The sequence below is a fragment of the Monodelphis domestica genome, chromosome 5, assembly GCF_027887165.1.
Source record: "Monodelphis domestica isolate mMonDom1 chromosome 5, mMonDom1.pri, whole genome shotgun sequence".
In the NCBI taxonomy this organism is placed as follows: Eukaryota; Metazoa; Chordata; class Mammalia; order Didelphimorphia; family Didelphidae; genus Monodelphis; species Monodelphis domestica.
In genome coordinates this window covers 121,224,676-121,247,718 of record NC_077231.1, presented here as the reverse complement: position 1 = coordinate 121,247,718, position 23,043 = coordinate 121,224,676, and the positions used below count along the sequence as shown (strand labels likewise).

Below are 23,043 nucleotides of genomic sequence, written 5' to 3'. Positions count from 1 at the left end.
AGAGAACTTGAGAGAGAGATGAGAGAGAGAGAGAGAGAGAGAGAGAGAGAGAGAGAGAGAGAGAGAGAGAGAGAGAGAGAGAGAGAGAGACACACACACACACACACACACACACACACACACACACGGGGGGGGGGGGGGAGGGAGGGAGAGAGATGAACTGTCTAGAACCTTACATCCTGATTCCTAACTCAATACTCTTCACTAAACCAATTTTCTTTCACCAACCAACCAGCCTGACCATCTCCTTTGGAAATTGACAGATCCTTGATTGATGAGAAGGGATCTGTTTAGGGATCAGCCTTAAAATCGCCTCACCTTGAGATCCATTGCTTCACCCTCTCCTTCCCAATTAGTGTTTAAATTGATTAAGTAGCCTTGATTTTGAAAGCTTACTTCTTTAAAAGGCTAGGGTGACGTAATGACCAGTCTCGAAACACCTCCTTCTGCCTCTCCATCCTATCGGAATCTCTTGAAGGCTCCCCCCCTCCCCGCCCGCGTCCCCTTTGGCCAATTAGAGCCCTGATTTACCCCCACCCCACCCCCACTCGTATCCCAGGGATTGAGGGTGACCAATAACCAAGGCAACGGAGGATCTACCTGCTTCGGGCTGTGGTGCAACTCTCCCTGGATGCTTGCCCATCATTTTTGCCTGTTGCCAACAGCAACAGCTTCGGCAACGGCCCGTCCCGGTTGCTATAGTAGCAATACACAAATCTTCACCACCTTCCCAACAATTTAACCCTCCTCCAACTGCTCCTTCGTCCCTTTTCGTCAGACTCTTACAACCGTCTTTGAAATTCTTCTTGGGTATTTTGGAGCTGGAAGAGGGGTATTTAAAGACTTGGGAGTCCGAGAATTTAGGATTTGGGGTGTGTGCCGTGGGTAAGGGTTGGTGGGGAATGATCCCTGGGGGAACAGTGTAAAAAGGACTGAAGGGGAGTTGGAGGCAAGGAGTTTGAGGGTGTCTAGGGAAGGAGGTCGTGAAAAGAAAAAGGGTCTTTGAAGGGAATTACCAAGGAGTTTTAGAGAACTCCCTAGCTAAGAAAAGAGGAGTGGAAAGGGGAGTTCTGATGACAGGGAAAATGTGTGGGAATAAGCAAGAGGTTTGGAGTCTACCATCTCCTCCCCACCCCAGGCACCCACTGGTTACCCCCACCGACCTACTCCCACTCACCGGGCTCTTTAAACTGGAGGGGAGGTGGAAAGATCTCACCAGAACCCAGGCCATTCCCCTCTACACTAGAGATTCTTCTGGTTCTGAAGCTGAATGAAATAGCAGCATGGAGGGAAGGAGGGAGCCAGAGAATCACAGGACCACTGTCTCTCTCCAGATTTGACCAACCTTCACCTTAAAGAGTCTCGTCTTCAGGAAGGAAGATGTCTGATGATGAGGACTTGGATGAATATGATCAGGACCAGGATGAATCAGATGAAGACAAAGATAACAAAGAGATGGGAGAAGGGGAGGAGAAAGAAGGAGGAGAAGAACTTGAGGAGGTGAGGGCACAGGCAGGGAGGGACCCTGAAGAGAAGTGACAGGAGGGTGGCGTGCAGTACTGCCTAGAGAGTGAAGGGGAGTACATTTGGCCCTATGTCCTCTTTCAGATGTTGCTCCCCAATCCCCTCACAGAGGAGGTAATGAAAGAAGGTCTCTCTTTGCTCTGCAAGATTGGCAATGGACTCTCCCATGCTTACGTGAAGTTGGAGGCCAAGGAAAAGTGAGTGTATGTGTGCTAAAGGGTTCTAAGAGGGAGGCAGATGTGGCTTGTAAGGGCTGAAGTCACCCTAAAATTCTTTCCCTTACCCCAATGCCTTGAGTTCCTCTGGCTTTGGGTTATATCACTCTTGTTCTAGTCCTATGGGAAGAGGTCAGAGGGCTGTTTCTAAGCAAGGAAGGAAGTTCCTGTCTGTTATCATTCCCTAACTTTCTGTTCTTTTTATATTTATTATTTATTCATGTATTTATTTATCCATTCATTCATTTGTTCATTAATTAATTAATTGTTAATTAATTGTTATCCAGGACCTTCCATCTCCAGGCCTGGCTCTCTTTTCACTGAGCTCCCTGGTTCCTCCTTAACTCTCTGTTCTTGACACTGACTCCTGCTCCCTACCCCCTCCCCTGCCATCACATCCCCTCTTCTCTCACCGCATCTGCTGCCTCCTCTCTCGTTCCATTAGCTTTGCCTTTCCTTGATGCAGCCCTCATCCTCATCCTCCTCTACCCACTATCCCTTATTTCCTGCATCTGCTGTGCCCTCCCTCACCTTATCCACTCTGCACTCCCTGCTACATCAGGACCCCACCCCTTCTCACTGCAGTTTCCGCCCTCTCGGACCCATTTTCCTCTCCCCTCCTCTGCGGAATCTACTTTCTTGTTCCTAGTTGCCTTTAGGATGTAAAACAAACTTTTCTGCCTGGATATCTAAGGCCCTCTCACCAGGGCTTTCTAGCCTTATTTCACATGAGTCCCCTTCAGGCATGCTCTTCCCCAGCTGTGTTAGGCAACTATTTGTTCCTCAAACTTAATATTACATCATAGGCTTCTTTATACCGGAACAAACTTGCACAGAGAAATTTCATCTCCTTTCAAGGCTCAGATAGCACTTCCTCAGGGAAGCCTTCTCTGATTACTCCCAGTTGAAAATGTTTGCTTCTTCCTCAAAATTACCTTGAATAGACTTTTCTACGATTTGGATCATTCCAGGAAAATGTAAATTCTTTGAGAGGAAGGATTATTTCTTTGCCTTTGCATTTATTACTGTTTAGCACTGTGGCTCAAATATACCCATAGGGATATGTACTGGACCTATAATTTCAATAGTAGGCTTAGCCTCTGGAAAAGAACTTTCTCCTCTAATGCAATTTTCATCTTCTAGGCAACTTCTTTGAGAGTTACTCCTTGCACTAAGAGGTTAAGTGACCTGCCCTAGGACACAGAATGTATGTCAGAAGTAGGACCTGAACACAGATCTTTCTGGTACCAGGCTTGTTCTCTATCCACTAGGCTAGACTGCCTCTTGCCTTTTATGATAGTATTTAAAAAATTTTTTTTTCATAAAATTGAATTGTCCTCTTTAATTCATTCCCACTGCAAGCCAGTTCCCTTGTCTTCCAGTTACTCTTTTCTCCACTCCAGCCATCATGCTGCTCCTGATTCTAACACCAACCCCCGCTTGTCTCCCTTCACCACTGTCCAGGGACCTCAGTGACATTTCTCTGTTGTCCTCCTACATCCACCTGCGTTATGTGGATTTGTCTGATAACCGGCTGGTGGACCTGTCACCCCTCAATGGCCTGACTCACCTACTCTGGCTCAAGGTCGACAACAACCGGCTAATAAGTGCCCGATTGACAGAGTTACCCTATTTGCAGATTGCCAGCTTTGCCTACAACCAAATCACTGACACTGAGGGCATCCTGCATCCCAGATTAGTGAGCCTGGATCTCAAAGGTATTCTCTGGGTGGGTGGTAGAAGTGCAGTATTGACAAACTATAGTACCACGAGGATGACTTTTCCCAACCCCTTTGTTTATTTCATTTTTTTTTAGCCCTTACCTTCCATCTTAGAATCAATACTGTATTGGTTCCAAGACAGAAGAGTGGTGAGGGTTAGGCATTGGGGGTTAAGTGACTTGCCCAGGGTCACACAGCTGGGAAGTGTCTGAGGCCAGATTTGAACCAGGACCTTCCATCTCTAGGTCTGGTTCTCAATCCATTGAGCCACTCAGCTCCCCCCCTCATTTTATTTTATTTTTTAAACTCTTATCTTCTGTCTTAGAATCAATACTAAGAATTGGTGCCCAGGAAGAAGGGCAATAAGTGCTAGGCAATTGGGGTGAAGTGGCTTGCCCAGGGTCACACAGCTAAGAAATGTCTGAGGCCAGATTTTAATCCAGGATCTCCCATCTCCAGGCCTGACTCTCTATCTACTGAACCACCTATCTGCCTACAAGCCCTTTATTTAACAGAAAAGATGGAGACTCAAGAGATTGTAGCTTTATGCTCTTATAGATGGGGAAACTGAAACCTAGAGATATTAAAAGTGAGTTATCTAGTCACCCCAAATCTTGAGACTCAAAATCCAAGGCTTTTTTCCATGTCACCATATTGTGTTGCATACTTAACTAGACTCCTTCCTCTTCTGTGTCAAGTGGCATTCAGGGTTAGATGTTGTGTATTACACGGCCATTCCAAATGCATCCTGACATTTGACCTTTGTCTTGCTCAGGGAACAACATCAAGAAAGTAACAGGCCTAGACCCCCAAAAACTGGGGAACTTGCATACGCTTGAGCTCCGAGGAAACCAGCTGGAGAGTACACAAGGAATCGAACTCCCTAAGCTAAAGAATCTCTTCTTGGTAACCTTCAAGGTTTGGGAGTGTGTTGTGGTAGAAAGCACGTGGAAGTCAGGATGACTTAAGTTCTAATACAACTGTGTCCATCAACTCCTTGTGTTCCCTTGGGGAAATCCTGAATCCTCTCTGAGTCTTACTCTATAACTTACGTTATCGTTGAGGAGACAATGGCAAGGTTGAAGCAGGGCCATCCAAATCCCCTTCAGGACTATTTTGTGTTGGCCTCGCCCCCAATATGGCCCTACCATGGGTCTTGAGAGAGTTCGGAAGACATGCTTCCAGGATATTATGATGAGAAAAAATTCCAAGAGACTGAGTTCTGGGTAAGAAAAATCAATTTATTAATTAGGCTAGCAATAACCAACAAATGTATGCTCCATGATCTCTGGCAGTGACCAGAGACAATTCATCCAGAGCCTTGAATCATTTAAAATCAATTCTGAAAGCTTCTTATTCTGCCATCCTCTAGACAACCCAAGACATCTCTAATTTTGGGATCTTTAATGAGGAGGTGGGCTAATATTTTCCAGTTCCCTTAAGTATCCATTCATGATGGTCTGATCACAGGATTCCAATATCCTTAGTGATCTAGATGGAGAAATCAAGTTAAGTCTAGGTAAATGGGATTTCCATTGTATATCCTAATGGAGGAAATCAAGGCAATGATCATGCTGCCCCTGGACATGTTTGCTTAGTTGGAGCCAGATTTGTTTACCAGAAAGGGTAGATCTTACATTCTCAATGCTCTGGGGCAAGGGATATAAGGTGCATGGTCTGTCAGGACAAAATCATGAGGGGAAGACTCAGATTTTAAAAGTAATGTTTCAGAGTAGTATTAGAAACCAAATGATACAGTATTAAGAATAAATTAGGGGTTTGGGGCAGCTAGGTGGCTCAGTGGATTGAAAGCCAAGCCTGGAGATGGAAGATCCTGGATTCAAATTTGACCTTAGATACTGCCCTGATGTGTGAGCCTAGACAAGTCACTTAACCCTTTATTATTCTTCTGCCTTGGAATCCATACTTAATATCAATTCAAAAGACAGAAGGTAAGGGTTTAAAAGAAGAAGAAATCTCAATCTCAATGATTCTAGTCGAGTCAGGGCAGTGGCCCTTGGTTATAGAGTTGGAGAGAGAACCTTATTGTCCAGATTGCCATTTTCTATCCCTACAATGTGTGTATGGTTTACAGTAGAGACATTCTGGTGACTCCCCCGCAGGCAACAACACAGGAGTGCTGGGCATAGGATTCCCCAAGTAAGAGAATTTGGAGGAGAAAGAGAAAGCAGAACTTAGTGATTCAGCTCCAAAAGGTTCTGGCTTTCTTGGGGATTCCAGTTTCTCTTGGTTACTTCTCATTTGCCCATCCTTTCCTTCTTTTTACTCCTTTCTTTCTGTATGGTTTTTCTTGTTTCTCTGTATATTTTCACCTGTCAGTTTCCTTCAGTTTGTCCCTATTTAATCAGCCTGTCTATCTGTCTGTCTGACTGGTCTTCCTAGGCCCAGAACCAGCTGAAGCAAATAGAAGGACTTGAAAACCTGGAGCATCTCACTACATTGCATCTTCGGGACAACCAAATCAATACCCTGTCTGGCTTCTCTAGTGAAATGAAGTCCCTGCAGTACCTCAATCTTCGGTATATTTACCCTCCTTCCATCGCCACTTCCCTCATGCTGGAAATCTGGATTTTGACTTTTACCTTGATTCCTACCCAACTTGAATCCATTCCTTGATTGTCATTCTACCCTTCACTTTCATCCAAACTGATGGTACTTTTGTGTCTCTTCCCTACCTAATACCAGCCTTTTGAATCTTCACTTTCTTTCTTTCTTCCTTATGTAATTTTATTCCTAAAACTTCCTAGCCTAGGATTTTAAAAATCCTCCTCCAGCTCTAATTCCCACCTCCACCCCTTCACTTCCCCAGAGATAATCCCTTCTATGAGCAGCTAGGTAGTACATGGGGATAAACAAAAGACTGAGTCAGAACGGAGTTTAAATCTGGCCTCAGACACATATGTGTGACTCTGGACAAATTACTTAATTTACAAATTATTTAATACTTTGTCTGCCTCAGTTTCACTAAATGCAAAACCAGGTTGTCGTGAGGATCAAATAATATCTGTAAAACACTGTACTGCACCTAGCACATTTAATAAATCCTTCCTTTCTCCCTTATTTCTTCCTTCCCTACTTTCCTGCTTTTCCTTCCTTCCCTTCTTCCTTCTCTCCATTTCTTTCTTCCTCTTTTTTCCTTTCTTTCTTGCTTTCTTTCTCTTTCTCTTTGTTTCTTTTTCCTTTCTTCCTTTCTTTCTCTACCTTCCTTCTTTCTTTGTTTCTTTGTTTCTTTGTTTGTTTGTTTGTTTGTTTGTTTGTTTGTTTGTTTGTTTCTTTCTTTCTTTCTTTCTTTCTTTCTTTCTTTCTTTCTTCCTTCCTTCCTTCCTTCCTTCCTTCCTTCCTTCCTTCCTTCCTTCCTTCCTTCCTTCCTTCCTTCCTTCCTTCCTTTCTTCCTTTCCTTATATTGACTTTAGCCACTCTGCTGCCCTGTCTCCTATGGCTCAAATTTTCTAATCATCTCCTGCCTCCTTACCACCTTGTTTTCCCTGGACTTCACCCCTGCTTCTCTTAGATCTTAACTTTTAAAGAGTAATGGTAGTTTGGCTGAAGGAAATAAGGGAGAAGTGGGAGCCAGTGCAGCAAGCTCAACAGATCTACAGGATGTCCAGTCAGGACACAGAGTCCAGACTCCATCATTCAGAACTTTCCCTTCTGGTGAGCCCATAAATGGCTCTCTGCCCTCCCCAGACAAACAACAGGCCTTTATTAAATATCTCCTCTGTCACACACTGTACTAGATACTGGAAACACAAAGACAAAAACAAACCAGTCCCTGCCCTTAAGAAACTTACATTCTTAAAAAAAAAAAAAAAAGAAAATACTATCCTATTCCCCAGGGCTCCATGGTCCTTGACTTTAGGTTTGTTCTAATGAAGTCCATTCCCTTCAGCGACCCATTCATAAGACTACATTTATTTGCTTGGTATTTATTCCCTTCTAAGATCTCATATTCTGAATTCTTTTCATCAGCCATCAACGTTTGTACCACACACTTTCACCTCTCTCATCCTTCTTTTTCTTCCTGAGACTGAGCCTTCCTCTCTTCCTCATATTAGAATTATAGTAAACTATTCATAGCCTAATCCTAATACTGGTCCACACAAAAGTTTTAACTTATACCACTTTTCAGAGTTAGGCAAGTTCAACCTTCCTGTAAAAAGGCTGATGGGCACCTGCTTCTGAGATATTACCTTTTCAGTACCTGTCAGACTTAGTGCAGCCCCTGACCAGCCTATCCTGCTGCAACTGAAAATGCCCAAGCTTAAGGCATCCATCAATCTCATAAAAAAAAAAGAAACTTACATTCTACCTAGCGAGAGAACATGGATATCCTTAGATGTGCATAAAAAGCATATATAGGTAAACACCAAAAAGAAGGTCCTTTTTAAGGGAAAGGACTAGCATCTGGAGGGGTGGGGAGGATTAGGAAAGGTTCACATAAGACAGAGCATTTGAGCTGAACAAAACTATGAATTCTGTGAGATGCAAGCAAGGAGGAAGTGAATTCCAGGCCTACACAAAAGAAGAAAGGCAACAGATAGAGTGCTATAAAGTGAGAGGCAGGTCAGTTTGGCTAAAGTATAGGATTAATGAAAAGGAGCAAAAGAAAGGCTAGAAAGAAAGGTTAGAGTCAGGTGGAAAGGGCTTTAAATATAAAAGCAAATATACAAATATATAAATTTTAAAAAAATGTATAAAAGCAAAAAAAGTTTTAACTTGATCTTATAAGTAAAAGGTAGGGGCAGTTTGGTGACTCAGTGAATGAAAGCCAGATCTGGAGATGGGAGATTCTGTATTCAAATCTGGTCTCAGATACTTCCTAGCTGTGTGACCCTGGAAAAGTTATTTAATCCCAATTGCCTAGCCCTTACTGCTCTTCTGCTTTGAAACGGATGCTTTGTATCAGTGCTAACACAGAGTATAAAGGGGAAAGAAGAAGCAAGGCAGGAAAGGAAAGAAGGAAAGGGGAAAGGAAAGGAAAGGAAAGGAAAGGAAAGGAAAGGAAAGGAAAGGAAAGGAAAGGAAAGGAAAGGAAAGGAAAGGAAAGGAAAGGAAAGGAAAGGAAAGGAAAGGAAAGGAAAAAGGGAAGGGAAGGGAAGGGAAGGGAAGGGAAGGGAAGGGAAGGGAAGGGAAGGAAAAAGGAAAGGGAAGGGAAGGAGTAGCCATTGGAATTTATCAAGGAGGGGAATAGCATGATAGGAAAATTACGCTCTGCAGAAGTAATATGTCTAAAGACAGATGCATCTTGTTTAAACCCTTCCACAGAGGGAACTTGGTGGCAAACATAATAGAATTGATTCAACTTAAGGAATTGCCCCGACTTCGGGCCCTGATCCTGATGGAGAACCCATGCACAGATGAAACTGACTACAGGCAAGAAACCCTTGTACAGCTACCCCAACTGGAACGCCTGGACAAGGATTTCTATGAGGAGGAAGAACGGGCTGAGGCTGATGAAATTAGACAGAGGTTAAAGGAAGAACAAGAGATTGATCTAGATCAAGACCTATCTCCAGATCCAGAAAAGGAAGTGAGCAAAGAGCAGGCAGGGGTGCTGGGGTGTTGGTAGTGGGGAATTGGTGAGGGGAGGTGGGGCAGAGACTTTTCCTAGGGAGGGTAGTAGAGAAGTAACTAAGAAATCAAGGTTCTCCAAGTAGGGAGGAGGAATAAAAGAAATGAGGCAATAAGAAGGTGGTTCCTTGGAAAAAAGAGTAGATTAAAAAAAAAAGGAAGAGAAGAGGACTTAGGCAAAAAACAAACAAACAAACAAAAAACAAACCCTGTTGAGAATTTTGAACCTGGGATCTCAGAAGGGGAAGATGGGGGCAAGAAGCACCAGGATTATTCGAAAGAAAGATAGAGGTTGAGAGATGTAAGAGTTTGAGGGGAGAGGGAGCTGACAAGAATTCCAGAAAGCTTATCTGTGGATACCTACTAGATATTATATTTGTAAAGATAAGCATTTTATAAATATCATCTCACTGATCCTCACAACAACCCTGCCAGGCAGATGCTATTGATAGCTTCATTTTTATAGTTAAGGAAACTGAGGCAAATAGAGATTCAGTGACTTACCCAGGATCACACACACAGCTAGGAAGTGTCTGAGTCTTCTTGATTCCAAGCCCAGAGTTCTATGCAGTGGGCTGCCTGTCTCGTCAACCTCTAACTTCATCAGCCTCTACAAACATTGTATTTGCAGTCAGAGGCTCTTGATTTTACTTGTGACTTTAGGCATTTTCCTTAACCTTTCTAGGTCTCAGGTTCTTGATCTGTAAAATGAAGAATGGACTAGATGATCCCTAATGTTCTTTTCACCTCTGATTCTATGATCTCATTCTGATTCTTTGGAAGATAGAGTCAAAGATGAGAATGAGGAGCCAAACTGATTAGGGAAATGAATTTGGAGAGAGATTCCTAAGCAAATATGGAGGACTAGGCAAGAAGTAAATTCAAAAGAGAAGATGAGGAAGAGAATGGGAGCAAGGGGGAGAAGAAAGGAGCACAGCTGGGCCTGGTGAAGAAGGCAGATAGGCAGGAGAGAAAAAGCCAGTACTACAAATCTGAACCTAAAAATAACCATGTAGGAGGAAGGAGGGAGTAAGACATGAAAGGGTAGGGGGGTGGGGGTGGAGAGAAGGGTTCTAACAAAGGTTGAAAAAGAGATTGATGAGAGGAAGGAGAGATGGAAAACTTAGGGCGGAAATACAGAAGGAAGACAGGAAAGGCACAGATAGGGATGAGGAGAAGAGACAGAGGAAAAGAAACGGAAACATGGCTGGACCTAGGGATGAAAATCTTAACTTCTGCCCTCTCCCCACAGGACACAGATGATAATGTCCTCTGAGGTGCCATCACTTTCTTCTCTCCTCTGGAAAGACCATATCCTGAGGCCATCCTTGGAGGATGAGGAGCCATTCATTCCTCTCCCCCTGGATCCCAGAAACTGGAAGCTCCTACAGCTCAAGTTCAGGGAAAGGAGTGATAGAGCAGAGAAAGGAGGGAAGGCTGCCCTAGAGGGAATTCCTTTTTTTTTTTTTTCTCAGCAGAACTGGGCTGGGGAGGGAACAGTCAGATAGCTTAACGGGATGGAGGCAAACCTGAAAGGAGAAACCAGACTTTGGGGGGGGGGGAGGGAGCAACGTGCTGGGGAGTGGAACCTGGGTGGGCTGAATCACTACGTTTTCCAATAAAGAAATTCATGCCACGGACATCTATGTGACTTTTGTACATCAGCGTCGGCGTGGAACGCTACGTTTCCGTTAGACTGTGTCAGTGTCTGCCAGGTTGGCTGTGCCTAGGTGTCACCGTCACAGTGCAGATCCCAGTACTCCCCGGGCTCCATTCCAGTGTGTCAGTCTCAGTTAAGATCTATGTCCTCTGTGGGTGGCAGGGTCAGCAGAGCCGGGTGCCCCCGTCTACATCCTTGGACTGACAGGGTCCATGTGTGAGTGCGCGCGCGCGCGCGTCTGCCTCCCCTTCAGCCTGGTCCTCCCGCCCGACTCCCCCACCTGAGCTCCGCTCCTACGTGCGGCTCAGCGGGCGCCTTCTGACTCATCGGGGCTCCGGGTCACATGCATCTTGCAGGCCCTATCGGGTCCTCTCTCTGCCGGCAGCTTGCCCGCCCGGGATCTGCAGCGGCCCACGCCCCGCTCCCGGCTCCCGCTCCCTCCGCGCTGCCACCAGTTCTGCCGCAGGAAGGTGAGACCCCGGCCCTCCCCCCTCCCCCCTTCGCCATCTCTCCTCGGCCCTTGGTCCCCTTTCTACCATCCATCCCTGCATGGTCTTTGCAGCCTGGCTGCGCATCTGGCCCATCATCTTCCTCCCGAAAGCCAGCCCTTTCCCACCCCCACCCCCGATGGAGTCTCTGTGCCCTTTGATAATCGTCTCTCTATTTTCTGTCGGCTTGCTTACCCCTGTGTTTTATTGCTGTCTGATCGAACGCTTCTAGACTTGTTTCCTTACCTATGTCATAATCGGTTACGTTTCTGCCTTTTTAATTTAACTCTCATTAACATCCTCATTTCCATTGATGTTACTATTTTTGTTTCTTTCCAGCGTGAAACAACCCCTTGGTTCTACATTTTGGGGATGCCCACCCTCTAGTTTCTCACCCTCCCAGATTCAACTTCCTCCTCCTGCTCCTCATCTCCCTCTCCCCATTTTTTTCCTCAACCTTGACTGTGCAGGGAATGTAAGGGGTGGGGGTCTTCTGGGGATGTATGGATAGGTTCTGTCTCATCAACCTAGACTAGAATCTGATTTCTCTAAACCTCCCCTGTCTCTCCTGCCCCCTCCTCCCTCCCTCGTGTTCGTCTTGGGGGAGAAGATATATATATATATGGAGGAGGCTCAGGGAGTAATTTGCTACTGAGGAAAGGGGGGAAGGATGGGGAGCTCTCACAGTCTTGGGATGAGTCATAGATGTCCAAGTAAGGTGCCTATAGCATCTCCAGGGAAGGGGAGGCCTCTGCTCATCATCATTTTTAACTGCCAGAAAAGATGCTGGCTCGGTGGCCACTCCCAGTCTAGGTATACCTTGGAGAAATCCCAGCTGTTGGGAAGTGTGCAGTTGAGGGGGGAGAGGATCCCTATTTCCACCCCTTTTGCTCATTGCAGGGGCCCAACTCCCAAAGTCCCGATTCTTTTTTTCTTTATGCAGTGACCTTATTTCCTTCCGCCCCCAACCTGAGGGTATGTACTTCTTTTCCCTCTCTTTGCAGCTGGCTCTTCTTTCCCCTTACTGCAGGACTCTCTTCCCTACGATTGTGCCCCTTTTGGGGGATGCAATGACCTTCCCACTTTCCTCCCCCACCTCCCAGGATGGGGACATTGCCATTTCTCCCCTCTCCCCACTGCAGCCAATTTTCCCCTAGCTTACTGCAGTGACCTCCTCCCAGTCTTGTCCTCTCTCTGCCCCTCCCACGTTGGCCCCACCCCTCCAGCATCTAACTTCTCTCCTCCCCTTTTTCTCCATCGGTAGATTCCAGCCACCATGTCAATTGAGCGCATCCATGCCCGGGAGATCCTGGACTCCCGTGGTAACCCTACGGTAGAAGTGGATCTCTACATAGCCAAAGGTAATGAACGAGGAGGATTCAGTTCCGTACGGGAGCTGCCTTCCGTCCCAACCCTGCCCATCTCCAGCATTAAGTTACAACCCGTACCGGGATTAACTAGGCGTTGGGGCAAGCCCAAGGAATGGATGTGGAGCCCACAGCTGCTGGGTGGAATGGACACTTGGGGAGGATGAATCCCTGGGGGTCCTGGGGTGCGGCCATGCATGGATGGCATTTTCCTAGCTATAAAGGGATGTAAAGAGTTTTGTTCCTGATCATCCAAGTCAAGAGCTGTGTGTGTATGTTTCTGTGCATGTGTACCTGTGTTTCTCTGTTTCCATATCTTGAATAACAATTGAATTGTTATGTGGAGTGGGGGATTTTAGGCATGCCTGGAGAAATACTGGTGGGAGTTGGAACAATGAAAAGATAAGGAGATTCCTATCCAAGTAGCATCCTCTTGTACTCCCAGTTCCTGTGCTCTTACTCCCCTCTTTCTTCTTCTTCTCAGGTCTCTTCCGGGCAGCAGTGCCCAGTGGAGCTTCTACTGGCATCTATGAGGCACTGGAGCTGAGGGATGGGGATAAACTTCGTTACTTGGGCAAAGGTGGGGTCCCCTTACCTATTTCTTCCTTTATGTTCTCACTAGTTGTTTCATTTTCAGGACTGCTCCTCTTAGCATCTCTTTTCCTCACCCTCTTTCCCATTGGATCACTTATTTCTCCATGCCCTTTCTTTCTCTCCATTCTTTAATCCTAGTCTTGGCTTCTTTCCCTCTTCTCAGGTGTACAGAAAGCTGTGGATCACATCAATAATACCATCGCTCCTGCCCTGATCAGTTCTGTAAGGCTTTTCTCTTTCTTGGGGGGGGAGGGGGGAGGTATCATAGGCTTTCATTGACTTTAGAGAGAAGGCACCATTCTGTCTCATGGGCACTCTGTTTGGATATAGGACCTGGGGAAGAATCCCTGATGAAATTTAGTTGGGACTCAGTAATCCCACCAGAGGATACCCAGATTGCACCCCACCCCAGTAGTCTCTATGACAAATTGCTACCAAAGGAAGTGGGGTAATCAGGGTATGATGAGCAGGGATTTGGCTAGGGTGGGGGAGCTTATTTTTCTTCGCCTAGTCCTGTCTCAGCCCTAAGGATAATAATGACTGTCTCTCCATAGGGCCTTTCTGTGGTAGAGCAGGAGAAGCTGGACAACCTGATGTTAGAGCTCGATGGGACTGAGAACAAATGTAAGATGAGGGTCCTGGACAGGGAGGTAGAGGGTACAGAAGTAGCAAAGGAGAAAGAGCTTCATTACATGGAAATGAGCAAAAGTCCTTGCCTTCCTCACTAACCCTCTCCCTTCAGCATCCTTCCCTTTCACCCCTTTTCTGTTAATCCCATAATCTTTTTGGCCTTTTAATCTAATGATTCATCAGATCTACTAGTTACATGGGAGCCTCTGTGCTCAGTTATACTGATGAGGTAGACAAAAAGAAGAACTTTCCAAGTCCCAGGAGAAAGGAGTATAGTATGGGAGGACTGGACATGGCACCAAGGGAGTGTCCTTGTTCTGGAAAGAAGCCACTACAGCTTTGGAATCAGCAGTCTTCAATCTAACCCTTACTTGGTTGACCTTGAAAAAGCTATTATCTCTGGGTCATAGGACCCCAATTTGGAGTTGAATGGAACCTTTGAGACTATCAAGTTCAACTCCCTTATTTGTAGATGATAAAGAAGTTGAGTTAGCTGCTAGGGGTTGCTTAGCTAATATCTGAGGCAGGATTTGCATTCAGGTCTCTGCCTTTCAGTCTAGCCATTTATTAGGTCACCTCGTTGCCTCTGAGTTTCCCTGTGTCTAAAATGGGGACAGGAAAAAGGATTGAATTATTGGTGAAGAAAGTTCCCTCTAAGGAACTAATTGTCACTGCAGTTTAGCACCCTCTCTGAAATTTCAAGGCTTAGAGAGTTTCCCAGAACACTAAGAAGTAAGTGGCTTGGCTGAGTGGCCAATATGTTTCCAAGGCAGAACTTGTACCCAGATCTTCCTGGCCCCAAGGTCAGTTCTCTCTCTGCTACATATGCTGGCATAAAGTTTCTTTGTCTTTTTTAAAACCCTTCCTTTCTGTCTTAGTAACAACTCTAAGACAGAAGGGCAATGGCTAAGCAAATGAGTTAAGTGACTTGCCTGGAAGTGTCTGAGGTCACATTTGAACTCGGGTCCTCTTGACTCCAGGCCTGGGCTCTCTAACCACTGTACAACCTACCTGCCCCTAGGGTTTCACATTTATAGCTACATTTACGTAATGCATAAGGCATAAATAGAAATTAAGTAGGCTTCTAAATTTATAAACTACTAGCTTTCCAGGAGAATTTTCATGGGCATGTAAGAGCAGCTAAGGTGGGACATCTGATGATGGAGAAGAGTTTTTGTTGGGCAACAGCTATTTGAATATTTTTTATAATTTTATTTTTTCTTATAAAATAGTGTTTCTAATATGTCTGATCACTAAACAGTGCAAAATATCTAAGTTTATCTGCTTTGACAGTATTTACCTCATAGGACTGTTATGAGAATTGAGTTAAGTAATGGCTACCAAATGCTTTGTAAAGTAGGAGAGAAAGTAGAGTCTCCTTCCAAATGTCTAAAAATGGGGGACACTTTTACTTTTTAATTATATTATTATTTTAATCCTAACTCTCCACATACATTCCCCCTCCAATAGATTGAGGCTCTTTATTTTTATTTTAAAAAATTAACAAGCTTTTATTTTTTCCCATTTCACTTCTTCCCTTCCTCATTGAAAACAAAACAAAACAAAAACAAACTCTTTTAATAAATATGCATTGTCAAGCAAAACAAATTTTCATATCGGCCATGTCCAAAAATATGTCTCGTTTGGCATCTCTTTGGATCAAGTAATATGTCTCATCATCCATCCCCTGAAACTGTGATTGATCATTGCATTGATCAGAGTTCTTCAGGCTTTCAAAGTTATTTGTTTTTACAATGCTGTTGTTATTGTATAAATTATTCTCTTGGTTCTGCTCACTTCACTCTGCATCAGTTCATACAAAAACAAGTGTTCTTTGAAACCATCTCTTTTATATTTATTATGGCACATTAGCATTAGGTTCCATTTATATAGATTAAGGTTCTTTCAATCAAGAGTGGGATGATTTCTGTCTGAGGACCTGAGAACTCTATATTCCCTTGGGGTTGGGAATTCGGGGTGTGAAAAAAACGAAGCAGAAAAATGGAATACACACTAATTCTTATCATACAAGGAAAAATGATTGAAAAGAAATAAATGAAATATCCTGAAGGCATTTTGGAGGGATTGGGGGGGGGGGAGTGTCATAATTTCTTTGTTGAGCATGATTAATCTTGATGTAAATAGTTAACCAAGCAAGTTTGTATTGTTTACTGCCATTTCTCCTAAAACGGTACATCTTAACAAAATAAATAAATAAGGGTAAGGAAATGTGAAAGCAAGAAAGAGAAGGGTCCATACCTTCTGTGCCTTTGTCCTGAGTGCCGTGTCTCCTAAATCTTGCAGCCAAGTTTGGGGCCAATGCCATCCTGGGTGTGTCTCTGGCCATATGCAAAGCTGGGGCAGCAGAACGAGACTTGCCTCTCTATCGCCACATTGCCCAACTGGCTGGGAATTCGGATCTCATCCTACCCGTACCTGTGAGTTGTACCTTCCAGGAAATGAAGGGGGAAAGAGGCAGTAAAGGATAGCTTCCTTTGGGGAGGGGAGCAATGAAAGAGTGTTACTTCAGGGAGTGATTGAGGCAAGGCAAATAATGAGAACTGAGCAGGAGGGGTCAGGCAGGAGGAAGAATGGATGGAGTAGGATCAGGGAATCTAGGGGTGGGATCCTTTGACTCTCCTTTCTTCTCTTTACTTCCCAGGCTTTCAATGTGATCAATGGTGGCTCTCATGCAGGAAATAAGCTAGCCATGCAGGAGTTCATGATCCTTCCGGTGGGAGCTGAGAGCTTCCGGGATGCCATGAGGCTTGGGGCAGAGGTCTACCATACCCTCAAGGGTGTCATCAAGGACAAGTATGGCAAGGATGCTACCAATGTTGGGGATGAAGGTGGCTTTGCTCCCAATATCCTGGAGAACAGTGAAGGTAAGGCTGGTAGAGCCATTCTCATGATCCTGTCTTCTGTCCCTGCCAGATTTCTAGATATCAGCCTTTACCATCTCTGGAGATCCACCTATATTATCCCCATGAGAGAGATCCACTCCCATTAGCTGTCAAAATGCCACTCACCCTACCAGATCATGAGGGAAGCACACCCCCCTTTTGTTTCCTGAAATTCACAGCAGCCTTTATTCCCATGAAATATAATGAATTTTCACCTGATTCTTGGAAGTTCTTGAAATTTATTCCCAATTAGAGAAGCACATATTTTTATCCACTTACCCAGATCCTTCAGTATCTGTAAGATTCCTAGATCCTACAGGACTCCTGGGAGTTAGGAGAGGGTACCAGTGAGATTGAATGGATTCACAAGTTCATAGGATAGATTAGGTTGATGAAATTCACTCAATTTTAGTGACTTCATCTTATAAAAGCCCCAAGATTCTGAGATCTCTAGTCCAGAAGCATCACTTCGTTCTGTCATTCTATGGCGTCTCCTTTTCACCCTGCCAGGTCCAGAAGGCTGCCACCAGCATCATTAGTCTCCTAGGTAGATGCCTTTCCTAATTTAAACAAAATTCCTGATCTATGCTCACCCCCAGCAGAGGCTTTATGAGAGCCAGCAGAAGCTTTGGGTGGGAAAATGTCAAACTCCCGCCTCTTTGTCCTCCCTTCCCCAACAACTCCCTTCCCATCTGCTACCATCTTTGGCTCTCTCTTTATCACCTGTGCATCCCCTCCTCAGCCCTGGAGCTGGTGAAGGAAGCCATTGACAAGGCTGGCTACACGGAAAAGATCGTCATCGGTATGGACGTTGCTGCCTCTGAATTTTACCGCGACGGCAAATACGACCTGGACTTCAAGTCCCCTCCCGACCCTACGCGATACATTTCTGGGGACCAGTTGGGGGCCCTCTACCAAGGCTTCGTCAGAGACTACCCAGGTGCTTGCCCCGGGAAGAGCGGGAGGCTTAAGGGAAATTACGTCAGGAGGGGGGTTCTCTACAGACAGAATAGTGATAGCTAGAAACACGGTATTTAACTGGAAGAAGCCATCTGTACAAGGAAAATATTGCTTGTAGAGTGCAGGCATGATGTATAGGATGGAAGAGCCCTGTGACCGTGAGGGGCCATGGGGAGTGTGAGGTGTCTGTACAGAATATTGTCATAATAGAGTGGACTTTTGGTTGTTGTTTTAAAAACCCTTACCTTCCGTCTTGGAGTCAAGAAGAGTGGTAAGGGCTAGGCAAAGGGGGTTAAGTGACTTGCCCAGGGTCACACAGCTGAGAAGTGTCTGAGGCCTGATTTGAACCCAGGACCTCTCGTCTCCAGGCCTGGTTCTCAATCCACTGTTTAGTTTAGTTGCAAGTGGTGGTTTGGGGTGTGTAATAGTGGTTAACTTTGAAGATTCTTTTCTAGGATTAGTAGTTTTTTTTAGTTTATTTAGGGGGTATGTTAGTAGTACTTGGCCCAGCTGTCCCCTTAGAGTGGACATTTAAGTAGAATTTTACTAAATTTACAAAACACATTCTTCACAATCCTGCCAAATAGCCTGGAAAGAAAGTGCAAATAGTATTATGTCCATTTTGCAGATGAAGACACTGAGGGTTAGGGTAGTTGAGTGACTTGCCTATGTCACAAGACCAGTAAGTAGTAGGGCTGGCATTTGAACTCAGGTCAGTGTATTGTGCAGATACTATATGTAGGCATGTATGAGAAACAGAATGTAATATGTAGAAGCTATGCTTTGCATGTAGATGCTAAATGCAAGTCTCCATTCGTCTTGGTTAAAGGAACTGGCCATGGCTATAGTTGGGGGGGGCGGGGCTTGTGATTTTGTCTTTTTCTTTTTTTGCCTGGTGTAAATCATGGGGCACATTTTAGGCTCCGTGGCCTCGGGGGAAGATAGGGAGAGGAAATGGTGGAGGGGCGCCCAGAGGCAATGAGAGACCCAGAGACCGAGAAAGTGGTGCTCAAAGCCAATGTTATTCTGGAATAGGTAGCCGAAGAGCCAAAGAGGGAAGCAAAGAGAACTGGAATCGTCTGGCCCAGAGAAGCAAAGGCTGGAGAGGGATCCCATCCCAGGCTCCAAAGCCAAGGCGGAGGGAGAGTCGGTCCCTTGTCGCTGGGCAGAGCAGGAGAAAGTAGATGGAAGTAGCCAGAGGGAGAGGGGTTAGGTGAGATACAAAGAAGGAATTAGTAAAGAGTGAGGGAAAGGCAGGCCTACCTGGAGTTGAAGAGGCTAAATAAAATGACTTAGGAGGTCAGATCAGGTTTGTGCCTGGCCAGGGAGACCCAGCCAGCCATCCTTTCGCCTCTTTGCCCTTCAGTCGTCTCCATCGAGGATCCATTTGATCAGGATGACTGGGCCGCTTGGTCCAAGTTTACAGCTAATGTGGGCATCCAGATCGTGGGGGACGACCTGACGGTGACCAACCCAAAGCGAATTGAACGAGCAGTGGAAGAGAAAGCCTGCAATTGCTTGTTGCTCAAGGTCAATCAGATCGGTTCTGTCACGGAAGCCATCCAAGCGTGAGTGAGCCCCCGGCCCATCCCAGACCAGGAACCTCCAGGCCCTACTCTTAGGTTTCAAGTCCTTCTGGTCTGTGGGGACCCCCGCCCATGCCAGAGGGAGGGGAGCTAACATTCCCCTGACTTCTCAGTTCTGTGCCAGAAAGCCCCCCTTCTCTCCAGATTCTCTCTCTCCCAACAAGCTGAAGGGGGGAGGGCAAGTGTTTGTGGGGAGAAAGGGGGAAGGGGTACAGATCCTAGGGGTCAGCGCCAGATGTGTGGGTGGCAGGTGTAAGCTGGCCCAGGAGAATGGCTGGGGGGTCATGGTGAGTCACCGATCCGGAGAGACAGAAGACACCTTCATCGCTGACCTGGTCGTGGGATTATGCACAGGCCAGGTGAGCAACTTCAAAATTCTTTCCTAAATACCTGTTGGGGCAGTGAGAATAAATACTGTGCTAGCCACTGGAGGAGCTAGAAAAATATTTTTTTTTTTAATTGCTTGGGGCTGGAGTTCTGGGAAGGCCTCATGGATGAGATGGTCTTTGAGCAAGGTCTCAAAGGACCCAAAGGAAGCTGGTTGGAGGAAGTAGGGGTAGTCTGGACAAGCACGAGACGGACCTAGAAGTGCCACATTAGAGGAGGATTGGCACAAAAGGACAGAGAAGGTCCTACGAGGTGGGTCCTGAGCAGGGCATCTTCTCTAGGAGTTTAAAGCCATGGGGGAGTTGAAGGCTCTATAGTGAGGCCCTCTGAAGATAATGATGGAATCTTTCTCTGGTTGGTTTTTTGGTTTGTTCGTTTTGTTTTGTTTTTTTCAGATCAAGACAGGGGCTCCGTGCCGTTCAGAGCGGTTGGCCAAGTACAATCAGCTCATGAGGTAAGGAAATTTGAGGAAGGGTGGTGCTCTGGGCCCTAGCAATGGAGGAATTCCAGGTTAGGGAGGGTAATTCGCATCCCAGAGGTATTCTTTGTGAGGATAAACTGGAAGGGGTTGACAAAAGCTTTCTAGAAATTAATAAGGTGGGCTCTTTTATTGTCCGAACTTTTCAGTCACAATGACCTGTAGATAATGTTTTGCTGTAAAGGCCATTTGAAAGGCCATTTGCCTGTTTCCCTTTCTTTTTACAAAGAAAACTTCTGACATCAGAGTAAATCATGCTCAGAAAAATGCTTATAAAAAGGACAAACTAGGAGTATGTAACAGTCGTTACCCAATTTTCTTTCTTGAGTCTCAATATCATTTGTGATATCTTCAAAGCCTTGATTTTTCCCCCTTCTAAAGAAAAGTTGGGGTGAACTATGGATGAAGAGTGAGATTCCTCGGTGGGTGGGTGACAGCTACTCCTCTTGCCCTCCTGATCTGGTCTGCTCCTTCCTTACCCCATCTGTTACAGGATCGAGGAAGAGCTGGGCGATGAAGCTCGATTTGCTGGGCACAATTTCCGCAACCCCAGCGTGCTGTGACCACTTTCTGTCCTGTGCCTCCCCACCTCCAACTCTGTGAACTGTGGCCTCTCACTTCCCCAAGCTGCGCCCTGGAGCCCCCTGGAATGTGTTCTGATCCCCCCTCGAAGTCCTCTTTCCCTTCCTTCCTCTTTCCCCAGCCCTTGTCTTTCAACTCCCTGCTCCCCATTCTCCTGAATGGTCTCCTTCCTAGAGTCCTACTGCTCTTAGCTCCCTAACCCTTTCTCCTCTTCCTTCCTCTCCTTTCTCAGAGTTGGAGAGGGGAATTGCAAAAGAGGCTTAGCCTCTTCCGGGGCGGGTATCAGGGCCTGTGATGGCGTGAGGGTACATCATCTGAGATGCTTGGAGAGGGAGATGCTGGGTGAGGAGTTGCCCAAGTGCCCCCCCTTGTATGGCTCTGTTTTGGTTCCATATGCTGTCCACTTTGCATATGTGCCAAGAACTGAAGCGTTTACGTGCGCATCCTGTTGTGTATGCTGGGTGTGTGTTGTGTGTGTCTGGCATGTTGCTTATGTTGGCACATGGGGCAGGCCTGGTTTGAAGGGATTTGTGTGTGATTTAGTTATTTATTTAATTTATTAATGTATTTATTATTTCCTTGGGACCTAGGGATTGAGCATGTCTTGTCGAAGGGGGCTATTTTTCCATGTCTCCTTCGGCTTTGTGCCATAGTGACCGTGGGTAAGGAGGTATGATAGGAAGGGGAAGGGGAAGAGGATGCGTCCTACGCTTTACCTCCTTTGTGTGTGGGGAAGCCTTTCCCCTGAAGACCCCTCCCTAGCCCTAGATCCCCAGGTTCCTCCCTAGACTCCCCAGCTATAGCAGAGCCATGCCTCTCCCCCGTGGATGGCCGCCTCCCTGAGTCCCCGCCATCTCCATGCTCCCCACAATGACCACTGCCATTAAAGTCTGAATCGCAGCCCATGGTGTGTCCGAGAAGTCTGTCTGTCCCACTGTCACACATGAAGGGAGTGGGCTGGGGCCGGCAAACAGGACTGCAATGCCCAAAGACGAGAATCCCTGAGGAGAGACAATGGGGCTGTGTGTGTGCCAGTGTGAGTGTGTGTGAGGGGGACGAGAGACCGGAGGAGCCCGCCGGGACGGGACGCAGAGCCGGGGTCCTGAAATCTTCCTTCTCAATAATATATCTGCTTCAGAGTGAGAGATGCCCAGAGAACAGCCCAGAGGGCCACCCACACCCCTTCCCTTGCTGGGGCCTGCCAGAGCACTGGGGTATTGGCCTGGGATGTCCCAACCTAAATCAGAACATAGAGAGGAGCCCTTCAGCACAGTGGACACATGAATTTCCTTGGGAGGATTAGAACATGCCCGCTGACCACTTCCAGTTTTCCTTCCCCATTTCCTAGAGAACATTCGAGACAAGGCTGTCCGGGGGACCTTTTAGGCCTAGAGCCCCGATAATGAGGGTCCGGGGCGCCTTTCCCCCCAATGGCTCTGGCGACCACTAGGGGGAGACAGGGCTCACGGAACACGAGCTCTGGGGAAGGAGGCCTAGAAGGCTCTAGGGAATTCTGAGGGATTGTATCTCCTTATGCAGGTCTCCTTTTCTAGCTGAGATAGCCTCTTCCCTCCCCTTCGCTGCTGCACAAAAAAAGGGGGGGGGGGCCTGGCTTTTGATGGACAGGCATTTCCCTCATGGCACCCCTTCAAGGAGTCAGCCTGCCCAGACACCTACCACCCACATATTGGGCGCTGGGCTGTCTTTTCTGTGTTTCTTGGTCTTTCTGTGTCTTTGGCTTCCTCCCCTTCTCTCTCCTCTCGTCTTCAATGTCTGCCCCTTCCTGTGACTCATTCATTCCCTCTTCCCATCTTGGTTCTTTCCCTCCTGGCCCATCCATTTCCTAGCCACTCCTCTTTCCGTCTCACTGCCCCTCGGACCGCTGCCCTGCTGGCCGGCTGGGCCTCCTCCGTAGGCCTGTCTGTTCCCACTCTCTCCCAGGTATAAGGGAGGATTGGGTTACTGGCTCTGCTCCGCTGGGCCTCCCAGGCCCCCTCTCTCCACTTTCCTTTGTGTGGTTGCCTGGTGACCACTGGCTGGGGGGATGGGGGGCCCAGGGCTTGTGCCCTGGATTGGGGCAGGAGAGAGACCCTCCCATCTCCCCTCCGAGGCTGGGACCTGACAGGGGTCTCTACCGAGCCCCAGCCCCTACCCCTATCCCCCCAAACGCCTTCCTTTCTCATTCTTAGCCCGGGGGAGCCCCTGAAGCTTAGACCTGACGCGGGCTAGGAAAGGGCCAGCCCGGAGGGAGGCAGAGAAAAGCAGAATATGGTCGGGATGGAGGGAGGCTGGGTGTCCGAAAGGGGAGGAGCCCTTCCCTCTGGAAGGCAGGAAGTAAAGACTGTCCAAGGGCAGA

The 23,043-nt window shown here is 46.6% G+C and overlaps 2 protein-coding genes across 6 annotated transcripts; both read left to right on the top strand.

Moving 5' to 3' along the window:
• Positions 1-677: 677 nt before the first annotated feature.
• Positions 678-10,690, top strand: LRRC23 (leucine rich repeat containing 23). 5 transcript variants are annotated; one of them, XM_007503678.2, is made up of 8 exons: positions 678-810; positions 1,335-1,500; positions 1,609-1,721; positions 3,204-3,457; positions 4,236-4,366; positions 5,864-6,000; positions 8,747-9,011; positions 10,305-10,466. In XM_007503678.2, the coding sequence occupies exons 2-8, from the start codon at positions 1,381-1,383 to the stop codon at positions 10,326-10,328; spliced, it is 1,044 nt and encodes a 347-aa protein (XP_007503740.1). In that variant the 5' UTR covers positions 678-810; positions 1,335-1,380; the 3' UTR covers positions 10,329-10,466. The 5 variants fall into 5 exon arrangements, with proteins under 5 accessions (XP_007503740.1, XP_007503739.1, XP_007503737.1 ...); XM_007503677.2 differs by having other exon boundaries at positions 705-832; XM_007503675.2 differs by having other exon boundaries at positions 735-872.
• ENO2 (enolase 2) lies at positions 10,663-21,592 on the top strand. The gene is made up of 12 exons (XM_056799197.1): positions 10,663-11,182; positions 12,465-12,561; positions 13,052-13,147; positions 13,325-13,383; positions 13,716-13,785; positions 16,096-16,229; positions 16,454-16,676; positions 17,437-17,634; positions 19,021-19,222; positions 19,491-19,599; positions 20,023-20,081; positions 20,599-21,592. Exons 2-12 carry the CDS (start codon positions 12,477-12,479, stop codon positions 20,666-20,668), a joined length of 1,305 nt encoding a protein of 434 aa, XP_056655175.1. The 5' UTR covers positions 10,663-11,182; positions 12,465-12,476; the 3' UTR covers positions 20,669-21,592.
• Positions 21,593-23,043: the final 1,451 nt, after the last annotated feature.

Bases quoted from the DNA above. Each gene is read 5' to 3' on its own strand.
- ENO2 (XM_056799197.1), top strand. From the start codon at position 12,477: ATGTCAATTGAGCGCATCCATGCCCGGGAGATCCTGGACTCCCGTGGT. The intron at 13,148-13,324 runs GTGGGGTCCCCT...CCCTCTTCTCAG, and splicing joins ACTTCGTTACTTGGGCAAAG to GTGTACAGAAAGCTGTGGAT. The intron at 20,082-20,598 runs GTAAGGAAATTT...CATCTGTTACAG, and splicing joins AAGTACAATCAGCTCATGAG to GATCGAGGAAGAGCTGGGCG.
- LRRC23 (XM_007503678.2), top strand. From the start codon at position 1,381: ATGTCTGATGATGAGGACTTGGATGAATATGATCAGGACCAGGATGAA. The intron at 1,501-1,608 runs GTGAGGGCACAG...GTCCTCTTTCAG, and splicing joins GAGGAGAAGAACTTGAGGAG to ATGTTGCTCCCCAATCCCCT. The intron at 9,012-10,304 runs GTGAGCAAAGAG...CTCTCCCCACAG, and splicing joins CTCCAGATCCAGAAAAGGAA to GACACAGATGATAATGTCCT.